The sequence below is a fragment of the Fundulus heteroclitus genome, chromosome 22 (assembly GCF_011125445.2).
Source record: "Fundulus heteroclitus isolate FHET01 chromosome 22, MU-UCD_Fhet_4.1, whole genome shotgun sequence".
Taxonomy (NCBI): domain Eukaryota; kingdom Metazoa; phylum Chordata; class Actinopteri; order Cyprinodontiformes; family Fundulidae; genus Fundulus; species Fundulus heteroclitus.
Window position 1 is genome coordinate 5,547,800 of NC_046382.1, and position 19,807 is coordinate 5,567,606.

The 19,807-nt window shown below is 42.5% G+C and overlaps 1 protein-coding gene and 1 long non-coding RNA gene across 2 annotated transcripts in view; both read left to right on the top strand.

Moving 5' to 3' along the window:
- LOC118557040 (proteinase-activated receptor 1-like) overlaps positions 1–16,018 on the top strand; it is a 40,109-nt gene extending 24,091 nt beyond the window's left edge. The window contains exons 2-3 of the mRNA XM_036125924.1: positions 15,199–15,368; positions 15,472–16,018. Coding sequence (XP_035981817.1) covers positions 15,199–15,368; positions 15,472–16,018 — 717 coding nt within the window. The remainder of the gene's footprint in view (positions 1–15,198; positions 15,369–15,471) is intronic.
- Positions 8,783–9,797, top strand: LOC118557244. The gene is made up of 2 exons (XR_004927741.1): positions 8,783–8,942; positions 9,012–9,797. It is a non-coding gene; the product is annotated as an uncharacterized LOC118557244 (long non-coding RNA).
- Positions 16,019–19,807: the final 3,789 nt, after the last annotated feature.

Here is a 19,807-nt window from a genome sequence, read left to right on the forward strand (position 1 = left end):
ACCCCCCCAGACCCACCCAGGACCCACCCAGCGACAGCACAGCTACCAGGTCAGTAACCCACGTCCATCACCGCGTAGCTCCCCAAGAGCGCCGCAAGAGGTGCTGTGGGCCACCCGTAGGCCTCCCAAGCTCCTCCCAGATGGGGGCAACAGACCCTGGAGTCAGACCCACCAAGCGCCCCACTCCAACTGCCCCCAGAGTCCCAGGAACCCCTCCACCCAGCCACTGCGCTCTGCAGGAAGCAACCCACCGCCCCCATTCCACTAAGTGATAGTGCTAATCAAAGGAGCCCAAAGAGATCGAACAGATGTGGATGCAGATGCTGTCTCAAGATTAATATGATCCAACAAAAGATCTCTATACTGATTGATACTGAGATTCTCCTTACTTTTCCAATTCATGAGGATAGTTTTCTTTGCAATACATAGTGCAGTGAAAACCATGTAAACTATTTTATTCCCCAGAGGGCTTTCCTCAAAATTACCGAGCAAGCAAACTGATGGGGAAGGTGTAATATTACAGCTCAAGCACTTTGATAAGTCCTTACATATCTGTGTCCAGAACCTCTGGACTTGTGTGCATAACCATAGCGCATGCATATAATTATCAGGATGATTGCCTATGCAGTGTGGACAGATATTAGATTGTACCAGACCCATCTTGAATAATCTTTGTCCTGTGTAGTGTACTCTGTGAAGGATTTTGTATTGTATTAGTTGTAAGTTGGTGTTTCTAGTCAATTTGAAAGTTCTTAGACATATCTGAGCCCAGAAGTTTTGTTCAAAGCTGACTGATAGATCCTCTTCCCATTTCATAATAGGAAGAGATATCGAATCATCTATTTTAGTCAGTGTCCTGTATGATTTAGACAGTAGTTTGGGGGGGTTTAAATCTAGGAACTAATATATTACTTGGAATTTGTAAACCACCTTTAATATGCTTAAATTTTTTTCTAATTATAGATTTAAGTTGTTCATATTCCAAAAATTTATTTTTACTAATGCCATATTGCATATTTAGTTTGGAAAAATTGATGAACTCGGTTCCATCAAGTAAATGTTCCAGATATTCAATACCTTTATTCTTCCAGTATGTAAAGTTTATCATATTATTATTTTGTAGAATGTCAGTGTTGTTCCAGATGGGTGTACAACTGCATGGGATAAGTGACGACTTTGTCATTTTAAGAAACTCCCACCATGCTGTCAGAGTAGAGCTGATATTGATATTTTTAAAGCATGTATGCCGTTTTATATTTGAGCTAATAAACGGCAAATCTGAAATCATGATATTATTTCATATTTTCTGTTCTATATCTATCCAGGGCTCGTCTAAAGGATTATGCTTTATCTAGTCCCCCTCTGTCTTTAGTTTTCTGTAGCGTCTTTAAGCTGATACGGGGCGGTTTATCTCTCCAAAGAAATTTAGAGGTTGAAGAGTCTAGAGATTTAAACCAGTCAGATGATGGTTTATTGGGGATCATTGAAAATAAGTAATTAATTCTAGGTAAGACCATCATTCGAAGCTACCCTACCCATGAGTGAAATTGGAAGCGATTTCCATCTATCCAGGTCATCTTCTTTCTTTTTTAAAAGTGGGATGTGATTAGATTTTACTAAATCTGCTAGTTTAGACGACACAGTAATACCCAAATATGTGATGTTTCCTGAGCGCAAATGTAAATCTAGGGGGTTTTGGAAAGAGCAATTAATTGGCAGTACCGTAGATTTAGACCAGTTTATAGAGTAATCAGAAACCTTTGAGAAGGATTCTAGTAATCTAATTACTTGAGAAAGGGAAGAGTTTGAGTGCTGAAGATAGAGTAATACATCATCAGCATAAAGACTAATCTTATGCTCTATATTCATGCATTTTATACCTTTAATAACCTTTGTTTGTCTAATTGTTGCTGCTAGAGGTTCAATAAAAATGGCATAAAGTGAGTGGGAAAGTGGGCATCCTTGCCTAGTGCCCCTCTGGAGACAAAAGCTGGAAGATGTTTGATTATTTGTCCTGACACAGGCTGTAGGAGAGCTGTATAAAATTTTTAACCAATTTATAAAAAAATTGCCAAAACCAAATTCATGCAGAGTAGCGAATAAAAAATTCCAATTTACTCTATCAAATGCTTTTTCTGCATCTAAAGACATAATAATAGTTTTATTATTTGTACTGTAGGAATAATCTATTAAATAAAGTAATCTGCGTGTATTTGTGGATGACTGCCTTCCTCTGATAAAGCCAGTTTGGTCTGGGTGGATTATGAAAGGAGTGACTTTATCTAATCGTTTTGCAAAAGCTTTAAATATTATTTTAATATCCACGTTGATTAAGGATATGGGACGATAACTGGTGGGCAACATAGGATCTTTGCCTGGCTTAAGCAGAAGACTGATGGTGGCAGAGTTCATATTAGCTGGAAATCTGCCATTTTCCTGAATTTCTTGCAACATTCTGTGAAACGTTGGTGCCAGAATACTCCAGAACTCCTTATAAAACTCAGTAGGGAATCCATCTGGGCCTGGAGCCTTTTTATTGGGCATGCTTGTTAAAGCTTCCTGAACTTCAACTGTTGTCAGCGGTGAGTCCAGTGTCGTTGTCTGATGGATTTATCTGTGATGTGTATAAAGTTTTGTAGAAATCACGGAAGGTGTTATTTATACATTCTGGATCATGTAATGTATTCCCATTGGAATCTGTAACTGCAAATATAGTCGTTTTCTCTTTATTTATTTTTAGCTGATTAGCTAAGAAGCTTCCTGATTTATTGCCATGTTCAAAATTTTCTAATCGAAGTTTTATTAATTCAATTCAATTTATTTATATAGCGCCAAATCATGAAACATGTCAACTCAAGGCACTTTACAAAATCAAGTTCAATCATATTATACAGATTGGGTCAGATTATACAGATTGGTCAAAAATGTCCTATATAAGGAAACCAGTTGATTGCATCAAAGTCCCGACAAGCAGCATTCACTCCTGGGGAACCATAGAGCCACAGGGAGAGTCGTCTGCATTGTACATGGCTTTGCTGCAATCCCTCATACTGAGCAAGCATGAAGCGACAGTGGGAAGAAAAACTCCCCATTAACGGGAAGGAAAACCTCCGGCAGAACCGGGCTCAGTATGAACGGTCATCTGCCTCGACCGACTGGGGTTACAGAAGACAGAGTAGAGACACAACAAGACAGACAAAAAGGCACAGAAGCACACATTGATCTAGTAATCTGTTCTACATTAGATGGTAGTAGCGGGTGAGCCGTCTTCTCTGGATGATGTCACAGTAAATCAGACTGAAAGATGGTTGCCACTCCTCCTCCTCTTCCCACAGGTCTGGGATTGTGGAAATTTGAATAATTGGAGGGAGTTGACTCATTTATACTAACGTAGTCCTCTTGTAGCCAGGTGTTGTGCCAGTTCAGACGTGACAGAAAGCGGGCATCAATTCGGGACGTAACGGACTGCGTTACCCATGATGCAATGTGGTCAAAATGGCCACCAACTCCCATCACGCAACACGGCAAAATGGCCGCCGATCAAGATAAGGTTGCTATGGTGATGGCTATAAAAGCCGATCACCCACGACAATCTTTCTTCTTCCCTGGCTTTTAGCCAACCCGAGGAGACACACACACAGCTGATTCCGTTGGGGTGATTCCACGCCACGTGTTCGATTGCTCGCTGGACCGAGATTTTTCGACGCAACGGTTATTCCCTGCTTTTTATAACAGGAGGTCGACTTAAATAAGTACTTTTAAATTCCCTCTGATCAAAAGACTGAGAGGCGCCGCATCTCCCAGTGATCGAAGAGGACCCCGCTTTGTCTGGCCAACAAAGCGACTGTTGAACCCGGAGGAAGAAACGAAGGAGCTTTTTCCCCGTCCCGCTGCAGCCTGCGGACATCTGCGCTCGTCAAGGCGCGTCCAGAAAGCCACACTCGGAGCGCTCCGGACCAGCCCCGAGGCACCTCAAAGTAACGGGGTCTCCCCTTTTATTTCTGTCTCACCAACAGGGTGTTTAGAAGTGCCTGGGCAGGCGTAGAACTTTGTAGGTGTTGGTTAATGCTTTTATTCCACGACGAAGTTGGAATTATTTTGCTGAACATTTTCTTTGTATGTGCATGCATTTTACAATTGATTTGCTGTGTTGATTTGTGATCCATCAAGAACCCCGCCGTGGGTTACCGCTTTATTTCTTTTCATCTTTTTCCCTGCTTTCCCCCCTCTCTCTTTTCGCGTCTTCTTATCAATTTAATCTTTTTTGTCCGAGCTCAAGTCGCGGGCTTTGCTTTAAACTCCCAGTTAGCTGCGCCCCTCGAAGCGAGGCATTATCCCATCAGCGTAAGCGTGGTTACGTCATTAGGACCTCCCCTCATACGTCATCGTAGCAGCCATCTTGGGAGGGTGACGTGATCTGGACTGTAGGGAGCTTAGCTGAACTAGCTTTTGGTAAGACATCAAAGCGTCCAGTGAGATTCCCGAAGCTGTTCTGTCTATCAATGCTGATACGTCAAATGCCGGTGTTTCGAGGGCGGTGTTAAACAACTTTGAGTTAAGTTAAGATCTGCTAACCGCTCATTTTAATCCATTGTTTATTTTTGTTTTGTTCTTTATTTCCACATATATATTTTGCATGTTTAAGTTTAGTAATGAGTAAGAATTCCAAAGTTGTTTGAATCAGAGAATTACTGTAACAGGGAATTGCTTTTGGCTCAATAAAACCAACGACTGCGGAATAGACATTGTTTTGTGTTCAGTCCAATCACAGTTACATGGTTATTCAGAAATCAGAGCTAACCTCCTTTGGAGTTAACATCTGATATTAATACAGAGACAATATCATTGGATGGTGATAAGGAATAAGGATTTAAACTCTAATTGCAGTTACATTGGGGTTCTCACAGCCTGCTGGATAAACCTGGTCGGTTAACAGTCCGACCTGATCATTTATTCCAGCATAAATGAGTTCATAACAGCAAATTAACTAATGTATTAGTGGTATAAATACTTATAAGCTTATAGCTAACATCACCACCATTTGAACTATATTTGTTATAGCGGAATTTTGAGTTGAATGATTTATTATTTAAATTATAATACCAAATTATAATTAATAATAATAATAAGCATATTCAACCAGCTTATTCCATAACACAGGTTTCTGTGAGACAAAACAAATCAATCTGTTTATCAGAAATCAATTTGTTAACTAACAAAGTCTTTGGAGGGAGAGACCTTATATTTAATAGACCACATTTAATTGTTTTATTTTTAGGTTCAAGGTGAGCCGTATTGATTTTTAGTAGGTTTTTATGATTTGTTCCTTTTAGATAAGTTTTTGATCTGTTAAGTTTTGGCCGTGGGAAAGACACCGTCTCAATAGGATAATGGGTGGGTAACAGTACAGAAGCTGCAGAGAGGTGTGATAAACTACGGCTCTGCTTCCTGGTCTGGACCCTGGGTTGTCAGCATTTAGGAGAACTAATAAATCCAGCCAGATTTCTATAAAGAAGAGCAGCACCATCCAAAGTAGGATGGATGCCGTCTCTCCGGATCAGACCAGGTTTTCCCCAGAAAGTTCTCCAGTTATCAATGTAGCCCACGTCGTTTTCAGGACACCACCTAGACAACCAGCGGTTGAATGATGAAATGCGGCTAAACATGTCATCACTGGTCAGATCAGGCAGGGGACCAGAGAAAATTACGGAGTCCGACATTGCTTTAGCAAACTCACACACCGAAGCAACACAAACTTCAGTGACCTCCGATCGGCGTGACCGGGTGTCATTACCGCCAGCGTGAATAACAATCTTACTGTATTTACGCTTATCCTTAGCCAGCAGTTTTAGGTAAGATTCTATGTCGCCCGTTCTGGCCCCTGGCAGGCATTTAACTATGGTCCCTGGTGTCTCTAGTGCCACGTTTCTGACTATTGAGCTCCCAATAATCAGGGTCGGCTTCTCAGCGGGTGTGTCGCTGAGTGGGGAAAATTTGTTAGAAACGCAGACGGGTTGGTGGTGAACTGGGGGCTGAAATCTAGAGCTATGCTTCCTACGAACTGTCACCCAGCCGGCCTGCTTACCCGGCTGCTCGGGTGCTTCTGGAGGACCACTAAGTGAACTAACGCAAGGTCTATGTGGCTCCGCGCTAGCAAAGGGGCGGCTATCAGCTGGTCTTTCCATAGCACGGAGCCGGGACTCTAATTCTGACACCCTCGCCTCCAAAGCTACAAAAACACTACATTTATTACAAGTACCATTATCACTAAAGGAGGCAGAGGAATAGCTAAACATCTGACACAGAGAGCAGGAGATAACGGGAGACTTAGTCAGAGACGGAGAAGCTGAAGTAATAGTAGGAGAGGAAGCCATTGTGGAGCTAAAGCTAGGCCAGGCTAAAGCTAGGCTAGCGCCCTTCTACCACGCCAAGAGAGCAAACCGTGAAACACGAGGAGTTCCCAAGCGTGATGTGCAGCAACAGAAAATGTTTTAAAAGTGCTTATGTGTTAGAAACAGATGTTACAGCAAAGAGATTAAAGATAAAAGCGAGAGAATCTGGAGCAACAAACCGTTGCTCACGCAGTGAAAACAGGAAGTGATACAATACGCCTTACCGCAAACAGGAAGTGACGTCAGCCAAGGAGGAGTCAGAAATTTGTTTTGCTTTTCAATATACTGGTTTAATTCTAGTTTTATTTTACGGATTTTACCCAACTTTCCCTCCTCCAGGGAAGTTTCTATTAACTTAAGTTTTTCTTCTAATTCCTGAATCTTCTTGATTTCCAACTTCTTTTTGTGAGATGAGAATTAAATTATTTTGCCTCTCATCATTGCTTTCCCTGCTTCCCAAAGTATAGATGCTGAAGCCCACTCTTCTTTGAAAAATGTATTAAATTCTTCATCTTTAAGCAGCGATGTATTAAATCTCCAGCTCTTGTTTTGTGGGGTTATTTTTTTTATTTGTTAGGGTTAAAGTAACAGGAGCATGATCACTAATAGCGATAGGATGAATTACAGCATCTGAAACGTCCGACAGCAGCGAACTGCTGATTAAGAAATAGTCCAAACGAGAATACGAGTGGTGAACATTTGAAAAAAAAGTATATTGCTTACTATTAGGATGAAGAGAACGCCATGCATCGCAAAGACCAAAATCACTCATGTATTGTTTGACTATAATTAAAGACTGCCAACTACGCTGAATCCCTGTAGTATTCAGCCTGTCTATTTCCTCATTTAGACCAAAGTTGAGGTCACCCCCAATAATTAGAGAACAATGCCCGTGTTTTGAAATTGCATGGAAGAGTATGTGGAAGAATGAGGGTTCATCAACATTTGGACCATATACACTAACAGTATATTTATATTATATATATATATATATATATATATATATATATATATATATATATATATATATATATATATATATATATATATATATATATATATATATATATTAGGGCTGGGCAACGATTAAAATATTTAATCGCGATTAATCGCCCTGATTAATCGCGATTAATCGCATTGTATTTACAAACTCCAAGAATGAATTCAAAAGTAGTGTAAAGAGCACTTTTATTTTAATGTTCTGCTGCCATATGAACAAAAGTGTTGTAACATTTGTAGCACTTATTTTATACTGGATATTTTCAACCCATCTATTGAATTTAGTGCACTAGTTGATCTTTTCTTCATAAGAGAACAGCAAGCACTGCAGCCAAAATATGGCCTTTTTTGACCTGCTCTATATTAGCCAGTCCCTAAGCTTGATGTATCATGAAACTGTTGACCTTTTGGGTTTTGTGGTTTTTATTTTATTATTACAATTAAATAATAATAATAATAATAATAATAATAATAATAATGTTATGTTCAGTTCTTTTTCGCTAATCCACCTCTTATATATTTCAATCCTTATGTAATTTTGTCCGTGTTGTGTGCACCTGCCTGTTGCTTTAATCCTATAAATTTCCCCGTCGTGGGATAAAAAAAGGATTAGCTAATGTTATCTTATCTTAAATAACACTTTTTAATATATGTACTGGGTTCTTTCAAGGTCTTAATTACATGTTATGTGTGGGCTCCAGTAACATCCATCCATCCATCCATCCATCCATCCGCTGATCTACCTGGATGTTCCCTGGAGGACTGAAACGCCTCAGTCAGAGACGTCAGTCTGTGGGTCTGTCGGGGCAATGACAGAAGTTTCGTCTCCTCTCTCCGTTTCTGGGGCTCGACGTTTTCATGTTTTTTCACGTGCTTAGATAAATTTGTTGTGTTTCCACTGAAATGAACCGGCTTTTTACAAAACATACAGCTTGATTTCATTTACGGTATTAAAATAAAGCCAAACGGTGCTACTTCCCTTGTTCATGTTTTTTCGCTGCTGCGGTCCCTCTCAGCTGTTTGTTTGTTAAGTTTGTGTGAGAGCTGAGTGGGCGGGCCAGGCTGAGCCTGCGTGCTGATTGGCTGGCGCCGCTGAGCCATGTACGAGAGGGGAGGGGGAGCGGGAGAGTGCTGCCGTGACAGCGCGCTGCAGTCAGCGCGCCTGCTGACTGACACTGACTGAAAGCATGTGAGCAACATGCGTTAATGCGCGATAAAATAAATATCGCCGTTAATAGTCTAATGAATTAACGTGAAATTAACGCGTTAACTTGCCCAGCCCTAATATATATATATATATATATATATATATATTAGGGCATAATACTGCCACATTCATATATATATATATATATATATATATATATATATATATATATATATATGAATGTGGCAGTATGCCTGTGGCCTTTGAACGCACCACACAAGTGCCTAAATCTAATTGGTTGTGGCGCTGGCTGCCTGTATATAGAGGACCCTCCCCTACCTGGTTGACATGACGTTGTTTTCCTTCCGGTTCAGACCTCGGTGTTGGTTGGTGCTGCACGCTAGGTAAGGCAGGCTTCACCTCTCTCAAGCAAACTTATTACTTGTGATTTATTTACATTTTCTGTATAACAGCTGCAAATTAATGCACGCGCGCAAATGATGCGCTAACGACGCTCTGATCGCCGCCGCCTGTACAAGTTCTACGTTTCCTCCTTCCTTTTAGAGGCACTACATAGAGAACTCAGCGGTAGGTGAAGTGCTGAAGTTTGGATGCTTTTAGATTCCATTTCTAACATTTATTTTTGATAGCCGCTGCCGTTTGTCCTTGGCCGGCTGTTTGCCCGCTGTTCTGGTTGTCCTCGACCGACGGTCCGCCTGTCAACTGGATAATCTGTCGGCTGCCTACCTGTCGTCCTGGTTGCTGGCTGTAGGCCCGCCGTCCTGGTCGGCGTAAAGTTGGCTCCTACCACTCGTCCAGTGTGGCTGAATTGGGCCGATTGGTGATCAGCTCGGACTAATTTTCTACTGCCGCTCTGAGTGGCGTCTGCTACGGCGGATCGGTTTCTCCCTGGACGACTCTTAATTTGGACTATTGCTGCTTGATTGTGGGCTGAACTGCATAATTGTATTGTTTGTAATTTGCATGTCTCTCTTCTATTTTTTTGTGATAGGAACGGCCAGCTCGTGGTGTTGGTGGTGGACTTTCCGGGTGGTGGTACTCCTTTTTGGTTTGGTGCACGATTTTCTTTTGTTTTGCCTTGTTTCGTTTGCTGTGTTTCTTTTCTTTTAGGACACTACCCCAAATTGCACCCCCGTCCCTGAGTTGCGCTAACACTGACTTTTAATGTGTGAGTGGTTTTAGACTAGTATTTTCGATTAACAAACAATTGCAGAATAAATAAAATTGTTACATTGTGAGAGTGTCTCAAGCCTCATCTGTAGCGGGTCTGTGTGCTTTAAAGGTAACTTTTTAGCGGAGTTGTTGTAACCAATTATTAAAATAGTGTCTTTTAAACTTAAGTTCCCAATTATCACACTGCTCCCGCCACATTTATATATTACTTTTATAACTTCTGGTTATGAATAGATATTTTAATTATTATGAATCTACCTTCGGGATCAAAAATTTTGTCTGATATTTTAAAACTAACGTTTTTGTGAATTAAAATTGCTACTCCTCTCTGTCTAGAGTTATAGCAGGCAGCAAACACATTGGGGAACTCAGGTGAGTTAAGATCACTTACAGTTGTATCTGATTTATGGGTTTCTTGCAATAAGACAACATCTGCCTTTAATCTTGTAAGCTGGTTAGAGATCTTTAGCTGTTTTTCCCTGGTGCCTGCTCCATGCACATTCCATGACACAAACTTTACATTCATCATAGGTGAAAGTGAGAAGTTGAAAAGTGCATGTCCTCAGAAGAATAGTTATACAAAGACCCAGGTAGCATCATCTGACGTGCTTGTGATTTCCTGGTCAGCAGGAAAGGAGCAGATGAATAATTCAAAGAAAGACAGAGAATTAAGAAAGTGCAAAGAGTGAGAAAAGATGAAAGAGAAATAACCATCACCCATGCCTCGTGTACCCAACCGTGACTAGCAACCATACCGTGCAAGCGTCCTCTTGAGCTGTGCATTTATTTCTTTTATCACCGTGTTCCGAACACATTTTATTTATTTTTTTTTTTCCCCCAAGCGTGACAAGCTATAAATCCACTCTTTGTGCATCTAATAAAGCCAAGGAGTGATCTTCTGATCCCTGAACAACTGACCATTGATATAAAGTTTGTCAACTGCAACGTTAGCTCTGACGCCATCATTAATGTATTTTTTCCTGATTGGAAATAACACTCACCTACGGTCTAGGATTTCCTTGGGAAACTGGTCATTAACACTGAAATCCGTTCCTCTCAATTCGCGGCCATAGCTTTTAACAAACACTTTTTGTTTATAATGCTCAAATTTGGCTACAATCGGACGAGGGCGGATTTTATCGGGTTTCTTACCTCCGAGCCGGCGAACGCGAAGAAAGGTGATGTTTTTTACCCGATCCGCTGGTATTTTTAGCTTCTGCTGGAGAAACTCACGTATAGCAAACTCAGGGTCTTCCTCCTGCCGCTCCGGGATGCCTGCAAAGACGAGGTTGTCTCTCATACTTCGCGACTGTATGTCCAGAATGGATTCTTTCATTTTCTTATTTTCGCCGGTCAGCCGCGTCAACCCCTCGGTTAGCTCCGTGACTTTCCCCCTCAGCGCATCATTTTCCGCAGCAACAGAAGCTAGCTGGGCTTGGCTAAATTCGACCGCTTCTCTTAAAGCCCGGAACTCTTTGTGGAGCACCTCTACCAAGGCGAGGCGAGCGTCCAGGCTGGTAAGCTTTTTGTCGATGGATTCCAGGACGTCGCTGTAGCTCATGTCGGGAGACAGAGTGGAAGTTGAGGCACCGGTAGAGCTAGACCGGGTTCGTTTGAGTGAAGGTGTGTTTGTGGCTGCGGGATTTTTTTTCTTCCCCATCACGATGTTGTCAAAACACTCGTCCAGGTAGCTCTCCAGGCTCGTCAAGGTCTCTTCTTCCAGTTTGTTCCCTCGTGAAAATGAGACAATTGTTAATGTTTAAACTTTACTTTGTTTAATTTTCAGTTATTGGTTATTACTTGCCTGAGTGGATTTAATTTTGAACTACATGTATGCCGCCATTTTACTTACGCACAGCTCACAGCTCTCGCGAGATCTCAGCCGCTCATTTCTCAGCTGCTCATCAATGTGCTTCAGCTTTTAGACGACCCCATGTCTGTGTTCTTTCTTTCTTAAATGATCAGGAACAAATAAACGATTATTAGGACAAGATTCTGGGGGTGGAATATTACCAAGAGCCTCTCTAACTTTTCTCTCAATATCAAGCATAGTGATGGCACATCTTACAGACTTCGGTAGAATAAAACCCTCAGCACCACCGGTACTCTCTTCGTCCGCCTCGAACATCCGAGAGAGTGCATCTGGCTTAACATTCTTGGTCCCGGGTCTGTAAGACAAAGAAAAATTAAACCGCCAAAAAAATAGTGCCCACCTGGCCTGTCTAGGGTTCAGTCTCTTGGCTGATTTCAAGTACTCCAAGTTCACACCAAGAAGGGGATCTTGGACCCCTCCAGCCAATGTCTCCATTCTTCTAATGCTAACTTGACTGCTAAGAGTTCCCGATCACCAACATCATAGTTTCTCTCAGCGCCAGAGAGTCCCCTGGAGAAAAAGCACAGGGGTGCATCTTATCGTCCCCAGCCTCCTGGCTGAGAACGGCCCCAACTCCAGTACTGGAAGCATCCACTTCCACCGTGAACTGCTTATCAGGGTCAGGTGAGATCAGAACAGGTGCAGATGTAAACAAATCCTTAAGTTTCTGGAAGGCCTTGTCCGCCTGTTCATTCCAGCAGAAGACGTAAGAGCGTGAAGGGGTGAAACTACCGAACTGTAGTTCCTGATGAATCTCCTGTAAAAGTTAGCAAACCCCAAGAACCTTTGCAACTGTTTCCGATCCTTAGGGGTCAGCCAATCAGTGACAGCAATAACCTTAGCAGGATCCATAGCGATGTGATCAGGAGAAACCACAAAACCCAGAAATGACATTGTGGAAACATGAAACTCACATTTTTCAGCCTTCACAAATAACTGGTTCTGCAATAGACGTAGAAGTACTGACCGAACATGGCCCCTGTGGGTCTCCAGATCACGGGAATAGATGATAATATCATCCAGGTACACAAACACAAACTGACCAACCATATCTCTGAGCACCTCATTAATAAGATGCTGAAAAACTGCCGGTGCATTTGTGAGTCCAAAAGGCATTACTAAGTACTCATAATGTCCAGTGGGGGTATTAAAAGCCGTTTTCCACTCATCCCCTTCACGGACGCGTACCAAATGGTAGGCATTACGGAGGTCCAACTTGGTAAAGATCTTGGCTCCCTGAATCTGGTCAAATGCGGAGTTTATCAGGGGAATCGGGTACCGGTTTTTAACTGTAATCTCATTAAGACCCCTGTAATCAATGCATGGCCGAAGAGAACCGTCCTTCTTTCCCACAAAGAAGAACCCTGCACCGGCTGGTGAGGAAGAAGGACGGATAATCCCTGCTTTCAGAGAGTCTGAAATGTACTTCTGCATGGCTTGGGATTCGGGAACAGAGAGAGAGTACAACCTACCCCTAGGGGGTGTTGTCCCAGACAGAAGATCAATACTACAGTCATATGGCCGATGCGGAGGTAAGGCGGTAGCCTTGCTCTTGTTAAACGCCTCCTTCAGGTCGTGGTACTCCTCCGGAACCTTGGAGAGGTCCGGATAGGTCTCCTCTACCTCATTCTCGGTTGTAGGATGTGACTGCGCAGAATGTAAACATGAACCTGAGCAGGCGGGAGCCCACCCAAGAACCTCCCCCCGTTGCCAATCAATCTGGGGGTTATGTTTGCGTAACCAGGTAAACCCCAACACATCAGGAACCTGTGGTGACTCGATTATAAGAAAAGTCAGCCTTTCAGTATGGTTACCCCCCACCACAAGTTCAATCGGCTCGGAAACCAATTGACACTGGTTTATTTGGTGACCATCTAAGGCAACCACCCTGTGAGTAGCTGGGGCTGGAAGTAACTTAATACCCAACTGTCTAGCCAAAGTCTCATCCAAAAACTCAGTGTCAGTGCCTGAGTCCACCAATGCAGACAAGTTGTGACTCTTGGAGCTAACCAAAATAGTCACTGGGAATAACAGATTAGAAGAGGCAGTGATTCTGGTTCGACTCAATAGGGTTCCTCTCTCCCCTACTGAGACTGTCCCTTTAACTGGACAGGAACATACATGATGTCCCTCATCACCACAATAAAGGCAGAGATTAAGTAGAAAACGTCTGCTCCTCTCCTCTGGCGTCAGACGGGTCCGTCCCAGATGCATCGGCTCGGGGTCTGGTGTACGGGCAGGAGCAGGAACTATCACTGCAGGCACATAGGAAGATGGTCGAGGATTAGTAGATGCCGGCGCTCCCCGTTCTCTGCGACGTTCAGTCAACCGAAGATCGATCCGTGTGGCCAGGTCCTCCAGCTGCTTCAGGGTCTGCGGGAGCTCGTGAGTAGACAGTACATCCTTAACTCCTTCATGCAAACCCCGGTAGAAAACATCCATGAGAGCGTCCTCATTCCAAGTGCTCTCAGAAGACAAAAGATGAAAGTCAACAATATACTCCGCCACTGATCTGTTGCCCTGCCTGAGTGCAAAAACTCCCCTTGAAGCCTCTCGACAAGGAAGAACTGGGCAGAAAACACGAACTAGCTCCTGAGCAAAGGCTCTATAACAATGACAGATGCTAGAATTGTTCTGCCACTGAGAGGTTCCCCAGAGTTTAGCCTTGCCTGCTAATAAGGAGATGACAAAAGCTACTTTAGACCGATCAGCCGGGAGGTCAGAGAGCCAGTGAGGTACCAAAGGATAATCCAGGACGGAGTCGGGTCACGGTTCCAGGTTCGATACACAGTGGGCAGAGATGAAGCAAGGTAGTCATGTCAGGCAGAAGTCAGGTCAGGCAAACAGAATCAGACGGGAACAAGCAGGCTCAGAGGTCGAAAGGCAAACAGGTCAGGATCAGGAATCAGAATAATAAATGCTAGAATAAGTCTCACACAAGGGTCGAAATAAACTGGCACTGTTGTCTTGTCTAGGACCTGGTTAAATACTGGTGAGGACAGGTGGAACAGATCTGAAGTAATGAGGAATGGGTGGAGCTAAACAGGTATGTGACATGAAAGAGACTAGACAACAGTGCCAAAATCATGACAGATTACCTTGTGTGAGTAGACCTTCCATCGTTCCTAGACTGCCTTCCTGTCAGTGACTCTGATCGTTTGTGGATTCCTGCCTGGTTCCTCGTTCCTGTCAGACTCTCCTGTTGGTTCTCAGTTTCTGGACATCGACCTGTGGACGTTTCCTGACTCTCCCTCTCTGTCACTAACATGTCCCTCTCCCTTCCAGTGGTTCCTAAGTCCATTCCAGAAGTTTCCCTCACCAGCTACACCTGTTGTTTAATAAATCTTTTACATCTGCTCTTTGTGTCTGGCTGAATTATCAGGTCTAAAACACAATAACAATGTTCAGCAACAATGAATGTGCTGTTTGACTTTGTGTCTGCTCTTTAAATAATGGTTCTCTCTCATTTCAGGTGTAAGTTTACCTTTTCTTACCTTTAGAAATCACTGAAATGTTTGAAACAGGAAACATTTTACATGTTAATAATATTCTGGAGTCATTAGTTACTTTTTTCTCTGTTGTCTTTGTTGCAGGTGAAAAAGGATCAGGGTGTCCCAGTCTACGTCATCAACCTTCTCTTTTCTGATCTCATTCAGTTCTGCGGCAGAATTATGGCTTTATTTAGGCCTCCTATCGGCTTAGGCATCACATATTTTGGTTTCATAGCCAGTGTTGGATTCATGGTCTGTATCTCCTTAGAAAGGTAACTATGTGTTTCCCTTTAAGCTTCTCTATTGTCTCATATAATCTCGTTAGTCAGCACCTGATAGTCTCCATGGACTAAACAGCTCCATCTGTTATTACAGGTATTTGATCATCGCCAAGCCACTGTGGTACAGATTCAGGAGAAACATCAAGACCTATGTGGTGGTCTGTGCTGTGGTCTGGACTCTTCCTCTTATTGTTCTACTAACTTTGTTTCTGACTACTGATCCTACTGCTACTCCATTTAGTCTAACTATCATATCTAGTTTGCTCCTTCTGCCTTTTCCGTTCTTCATCTTCTGCTTGGTTGGGACTATTAAAGCTCTGTCTGGAGCCCTCAGTGTCCCAGCAGAAGAAAAAAGACGAATCACAGCCATTCAGGTTGTGGTGCTGCTAATGTACACTGTGCTTTTCCTGCCCATGATTCTTTCTTTCCTGGTATATGAAATTATTTTATTTCCTTATATACTGTTCCCAGTTTGTCTTTTACTTAGTCCCCTTGCAGACCCAATTCTGTATTTGTTAAGTCGGAAAAGCTTCCTGGATAAGTTTCTGGCTTCACTTTGTTCTTGTAAAGCATCAGACAATCAGGAGATGAGCAGCAAGGATACTGAAAGCACGACTGCTCCACATACTGAGACTGTTTAGGGTTTAATTTCTGGAGCCTCCACAACAATCTACTGTAGCTGCTTTTTGGGTAGCCTTGTGTGGATGGAATTCTAAACAATAATAACTGTTTCGGGTCCAGACCAGGAAGCAGAGCCGTAGTTTAACACACCTCTCTGCAGCTTCTGTACTGCTACCCCCCCATTATCCTATTGAGACGGTGTCTTTCCCACTGCCAAAACTTAACAGATCAAAAACTTATCTAAAAGGAAATCATAAAAAATCTAATAAAAATCAATACAGCTCACCTTGAACCAAAAAATAAAACAATTAAATGTGGTCTATTAAATATAAGGTCTCTACCTCCAAAGACTTTGTTAGTAAATAAATTGATTTATGATAATCAGATTGATTTATTTTGTCTCACGGAAACCTGGCTAAGAGGACTACGTTAGTATAAATGAGTCAACCCCCTCCAGTTATTCCATATTCCACATTCCCAGATCTGTGGGAAGAGGAGGAGGAGTGGCAACCATCTTTCAGTCTGATTTATTAATTAGTCCCAGGCCAATTAATAAATACAGTTCTTTTGAACATTTAACCCTCAGTTTACCTCATCCAAACTGCAAAGCAATAAAACCTTCTCTGTTTGTTGTTTTGTATCGTCCACCAGGCCCTTACACTCAGTTTTTGGATCAGCTGTCAGACTTCTTATCTGATTTGGTGTTAAACACTGACAAGGTTATTATAGTGGGTGATTTTAACATCCATGTTGACACTGAATGTGATAACCTTAGTGTAGCCTTTAAAACTATCCTAGATTAGATTAGTTTTGCTCAAAATGTGCATAAACCGACGCACTCTGGGCTTCATACTTTAGACCTTGTGCTGACATATGGCATTGATTGTGAAGAATTAACAATATTTCCTCACAACCCTGTCCTGTCTGATAATTTTTTAATAACATTTAAGTTTAATCTAACTGAGTTCTCCACCCCCAAAAGAGGGTTCCATTATAGTAGATCTTTATCGGATAATGCTGTATCAAAACTTAAAGAGTCTGTCCCCTTTTTAATATCCTCAGTAATGCATAAATGCCCTGGAAATAGCAGCAATGTTGTTTCTTCCCATTCACAAATAGATGTCTTTGTAAACGGTATGACTTCGTCATTGCGTTCTGCATTAGACAATGTAGCTCCCTTGAAAAAGAAGGTGATAATTCACAGGAAGCGTGCTCCCTGGTTTAGTTCAGAGCTGCGTTCCTTGAAGCACATTGTTAGGAAATTGGAGAGAAAATGGCGCTCTACACACCAAGAGGAAGCCTACCTAATCTGGAGGGAAAGTCTATTGTTGTATAACAAGACCCTTCGCAGAGTTACAGCAGCATATTTTTCATCGTTAATTAAGGAGAACAAAAATAATCCTAGATTTCTCTTTAGTACAGTTGCCAAACTTACTCAGAGTCACAGCTCCATTGATCCATCCATTCCCTTAGCAGTAATGATTTTATGGGATTCTTCATAAATAAAATTGGTTCCATTAAAAATAAAATAATTGGCATCCTCCCAAACATGATTACCTCTTCCTCAGTAAGTGAGGCAGCGTTGGAGGAATCTTTAGAACCTGCGCAGTGTCTGAACTTTTTAGAAGCAGTAGAGCTTTCTGAGCTATCTAAAATTTTAGCTTCATCTACCTTTACTTAAGAAAACATCTCTTGATCAAGATGAGTTAGTAAATTACAGACCTATATCTAATCTTCTTTTCTTATCTAAAATTCTTGAGAAAGTAGTTGCTAATCAACTTTGTGGACATTTACAAAGCAATGACCTACTTGAGGAGTTTCAGTCAGGCTTCAGAGCTCATCATAGTACTGAAACAGCTCTGGTGAAGGTCACTAATGATATTCTCATGGCCTCAGATAATGGACTTGTGTCTATACTTGTCCTATATGATCTCAGTGCTGCATTTGATACAGTTGATCACAATATTTTCCTACAAAGACTTGAGCATACTGTACGGATTAAGGGGAAGGCATTAGGCTGGTTTAAATCTTATTTAAGATAAGATAAGATAAGCTTTATTGATCTCACAATGGAGAAATTCACTTGTCCCATCGGCTCAATAGTCAAAAGTCAGAAGAAGGTGCCAAAGTAGGTAAGTAGAATCAGTTAGATACAGTTATACAGCTATATACAATTCTGTACACTCCTATGTATAAATAGGTTATTGCACATATGGTATTATACTCTTTATACATGATTATTGCACAGGCTTATTGCACAGGTTATAGCACCTTGTTTAAATAGCTTATTGCACATAAGTTATTACAGTTATTGTTGCAGCTGTGGTGCATGGTTGCAGTAATTACTATAATAGTTACAATTATAAAGCAGCGAGTATGATCAGGTAGCAGTAGGAATGAATGACCTTTATAACATAATAATATAACACAATAATATAACACAGCACATTATTGCACATAGTTATTGCAAAACACTTGTTACAGTAATTGTAACAGTTATACAGTTATACGTATAATCCAGAGATTGAATTCACATGAGTTGCATATTATTGTACGTTAGTTATTGCACGTTACTTATAACTGTTATGTAATGACCGGGGTCTGAGCCCGAATTCAAACCACACACAGAGCCGGATATTTAGGAGCTTTTATTGCCACAAAGAAGGTTGGATGGATCAGGGCCGGGCAGAAGAAGACTGGAGATGGTGGAGATTAAGCAGGCAGACGGGTAAGGTGGTCCTCAGGGCCACCGCAGACGGGACGCAGGAGCACCGACAGAACGAGCCTGATGAGCTCCGGGGCTGGGTCCAAAGCGTGCTGACGAAGTGGGACAGGTGGTGCGTCGGAACAGGGACCAGGATGTGAAGGAGGACTGTGGCTGTGGTGCGTCAGGGTGAAAGCCAGGACGTGCTGGTTGATCGAGACAGGTGGGAAGACTGGAACACAAAGTAAAGAGGTAAGTGGGAGGCAAGATCCACTAACCTGGGATGGCGTGAGGTAGCAGACTGGCTGGCGAGGAGTGCACAGGCTGGAGAGCGTAAGGGAAGCTGGGCATCTGGTGATTGAGGGAGTGCAGAGTCTTGGAGATCAGACAAACCAGCAAAGACAAACTGAAAGAGGAGTGCTTATATAGGGATGGGCTGACAGGAGTAATTAGAGCAGGGAATTAGTTGCAGGTGACGGTGACCAGTGGGGAGGAGGTGATCAGGCGAAAGACTGAGCTAGAATCATTACAGGTTATGGTTACTATTATATTGCAGCGTTGTATAATCTGGTAGCAGCAGGAATGAATGACCTGCGGTAGCGCTCCTTTTTACAGACAGGATGTCTAAGTCTGGCACTAAAGGAGCTGCTCAGCTCCTCTACAGTCTGGTGCAGGGGGTGGAAGGTGTTGTCCATGATGGATGTGAGCTTGGACAACACCCTCCTCTCAGCTACTTCCTCCACTGAGTCCAGAGAGCAGCCCAGGACAGAAGTGGCCTTCCTCACCAACTTATTCAGCCTCTTTCTGTCCCGCTCTGCGCTGCCAGGGGCCCAGCAGACGACAGCGTAGAGGAGGGCTGAGGCCACCTCAGAGTCATAAAAAAGTTTTAGCAGAGGTCTACTTACGCCAAAAGACCTCAGCCTCCTCAGGAGGTGAAGGCGGCTCTGGCCCTTCTTATACAGAGCGTCGGTGTTATGAGTCCAGTCCAGTTTATTGTTGACATGAACACCCAGGTATCTGAAACTCTCCACAGTTTCTATGTCCTGCCCCTGGATGTTCACAGGTGAGTGAGGTGGGGGTCTTCTCCTAAAATCGATCACCATCT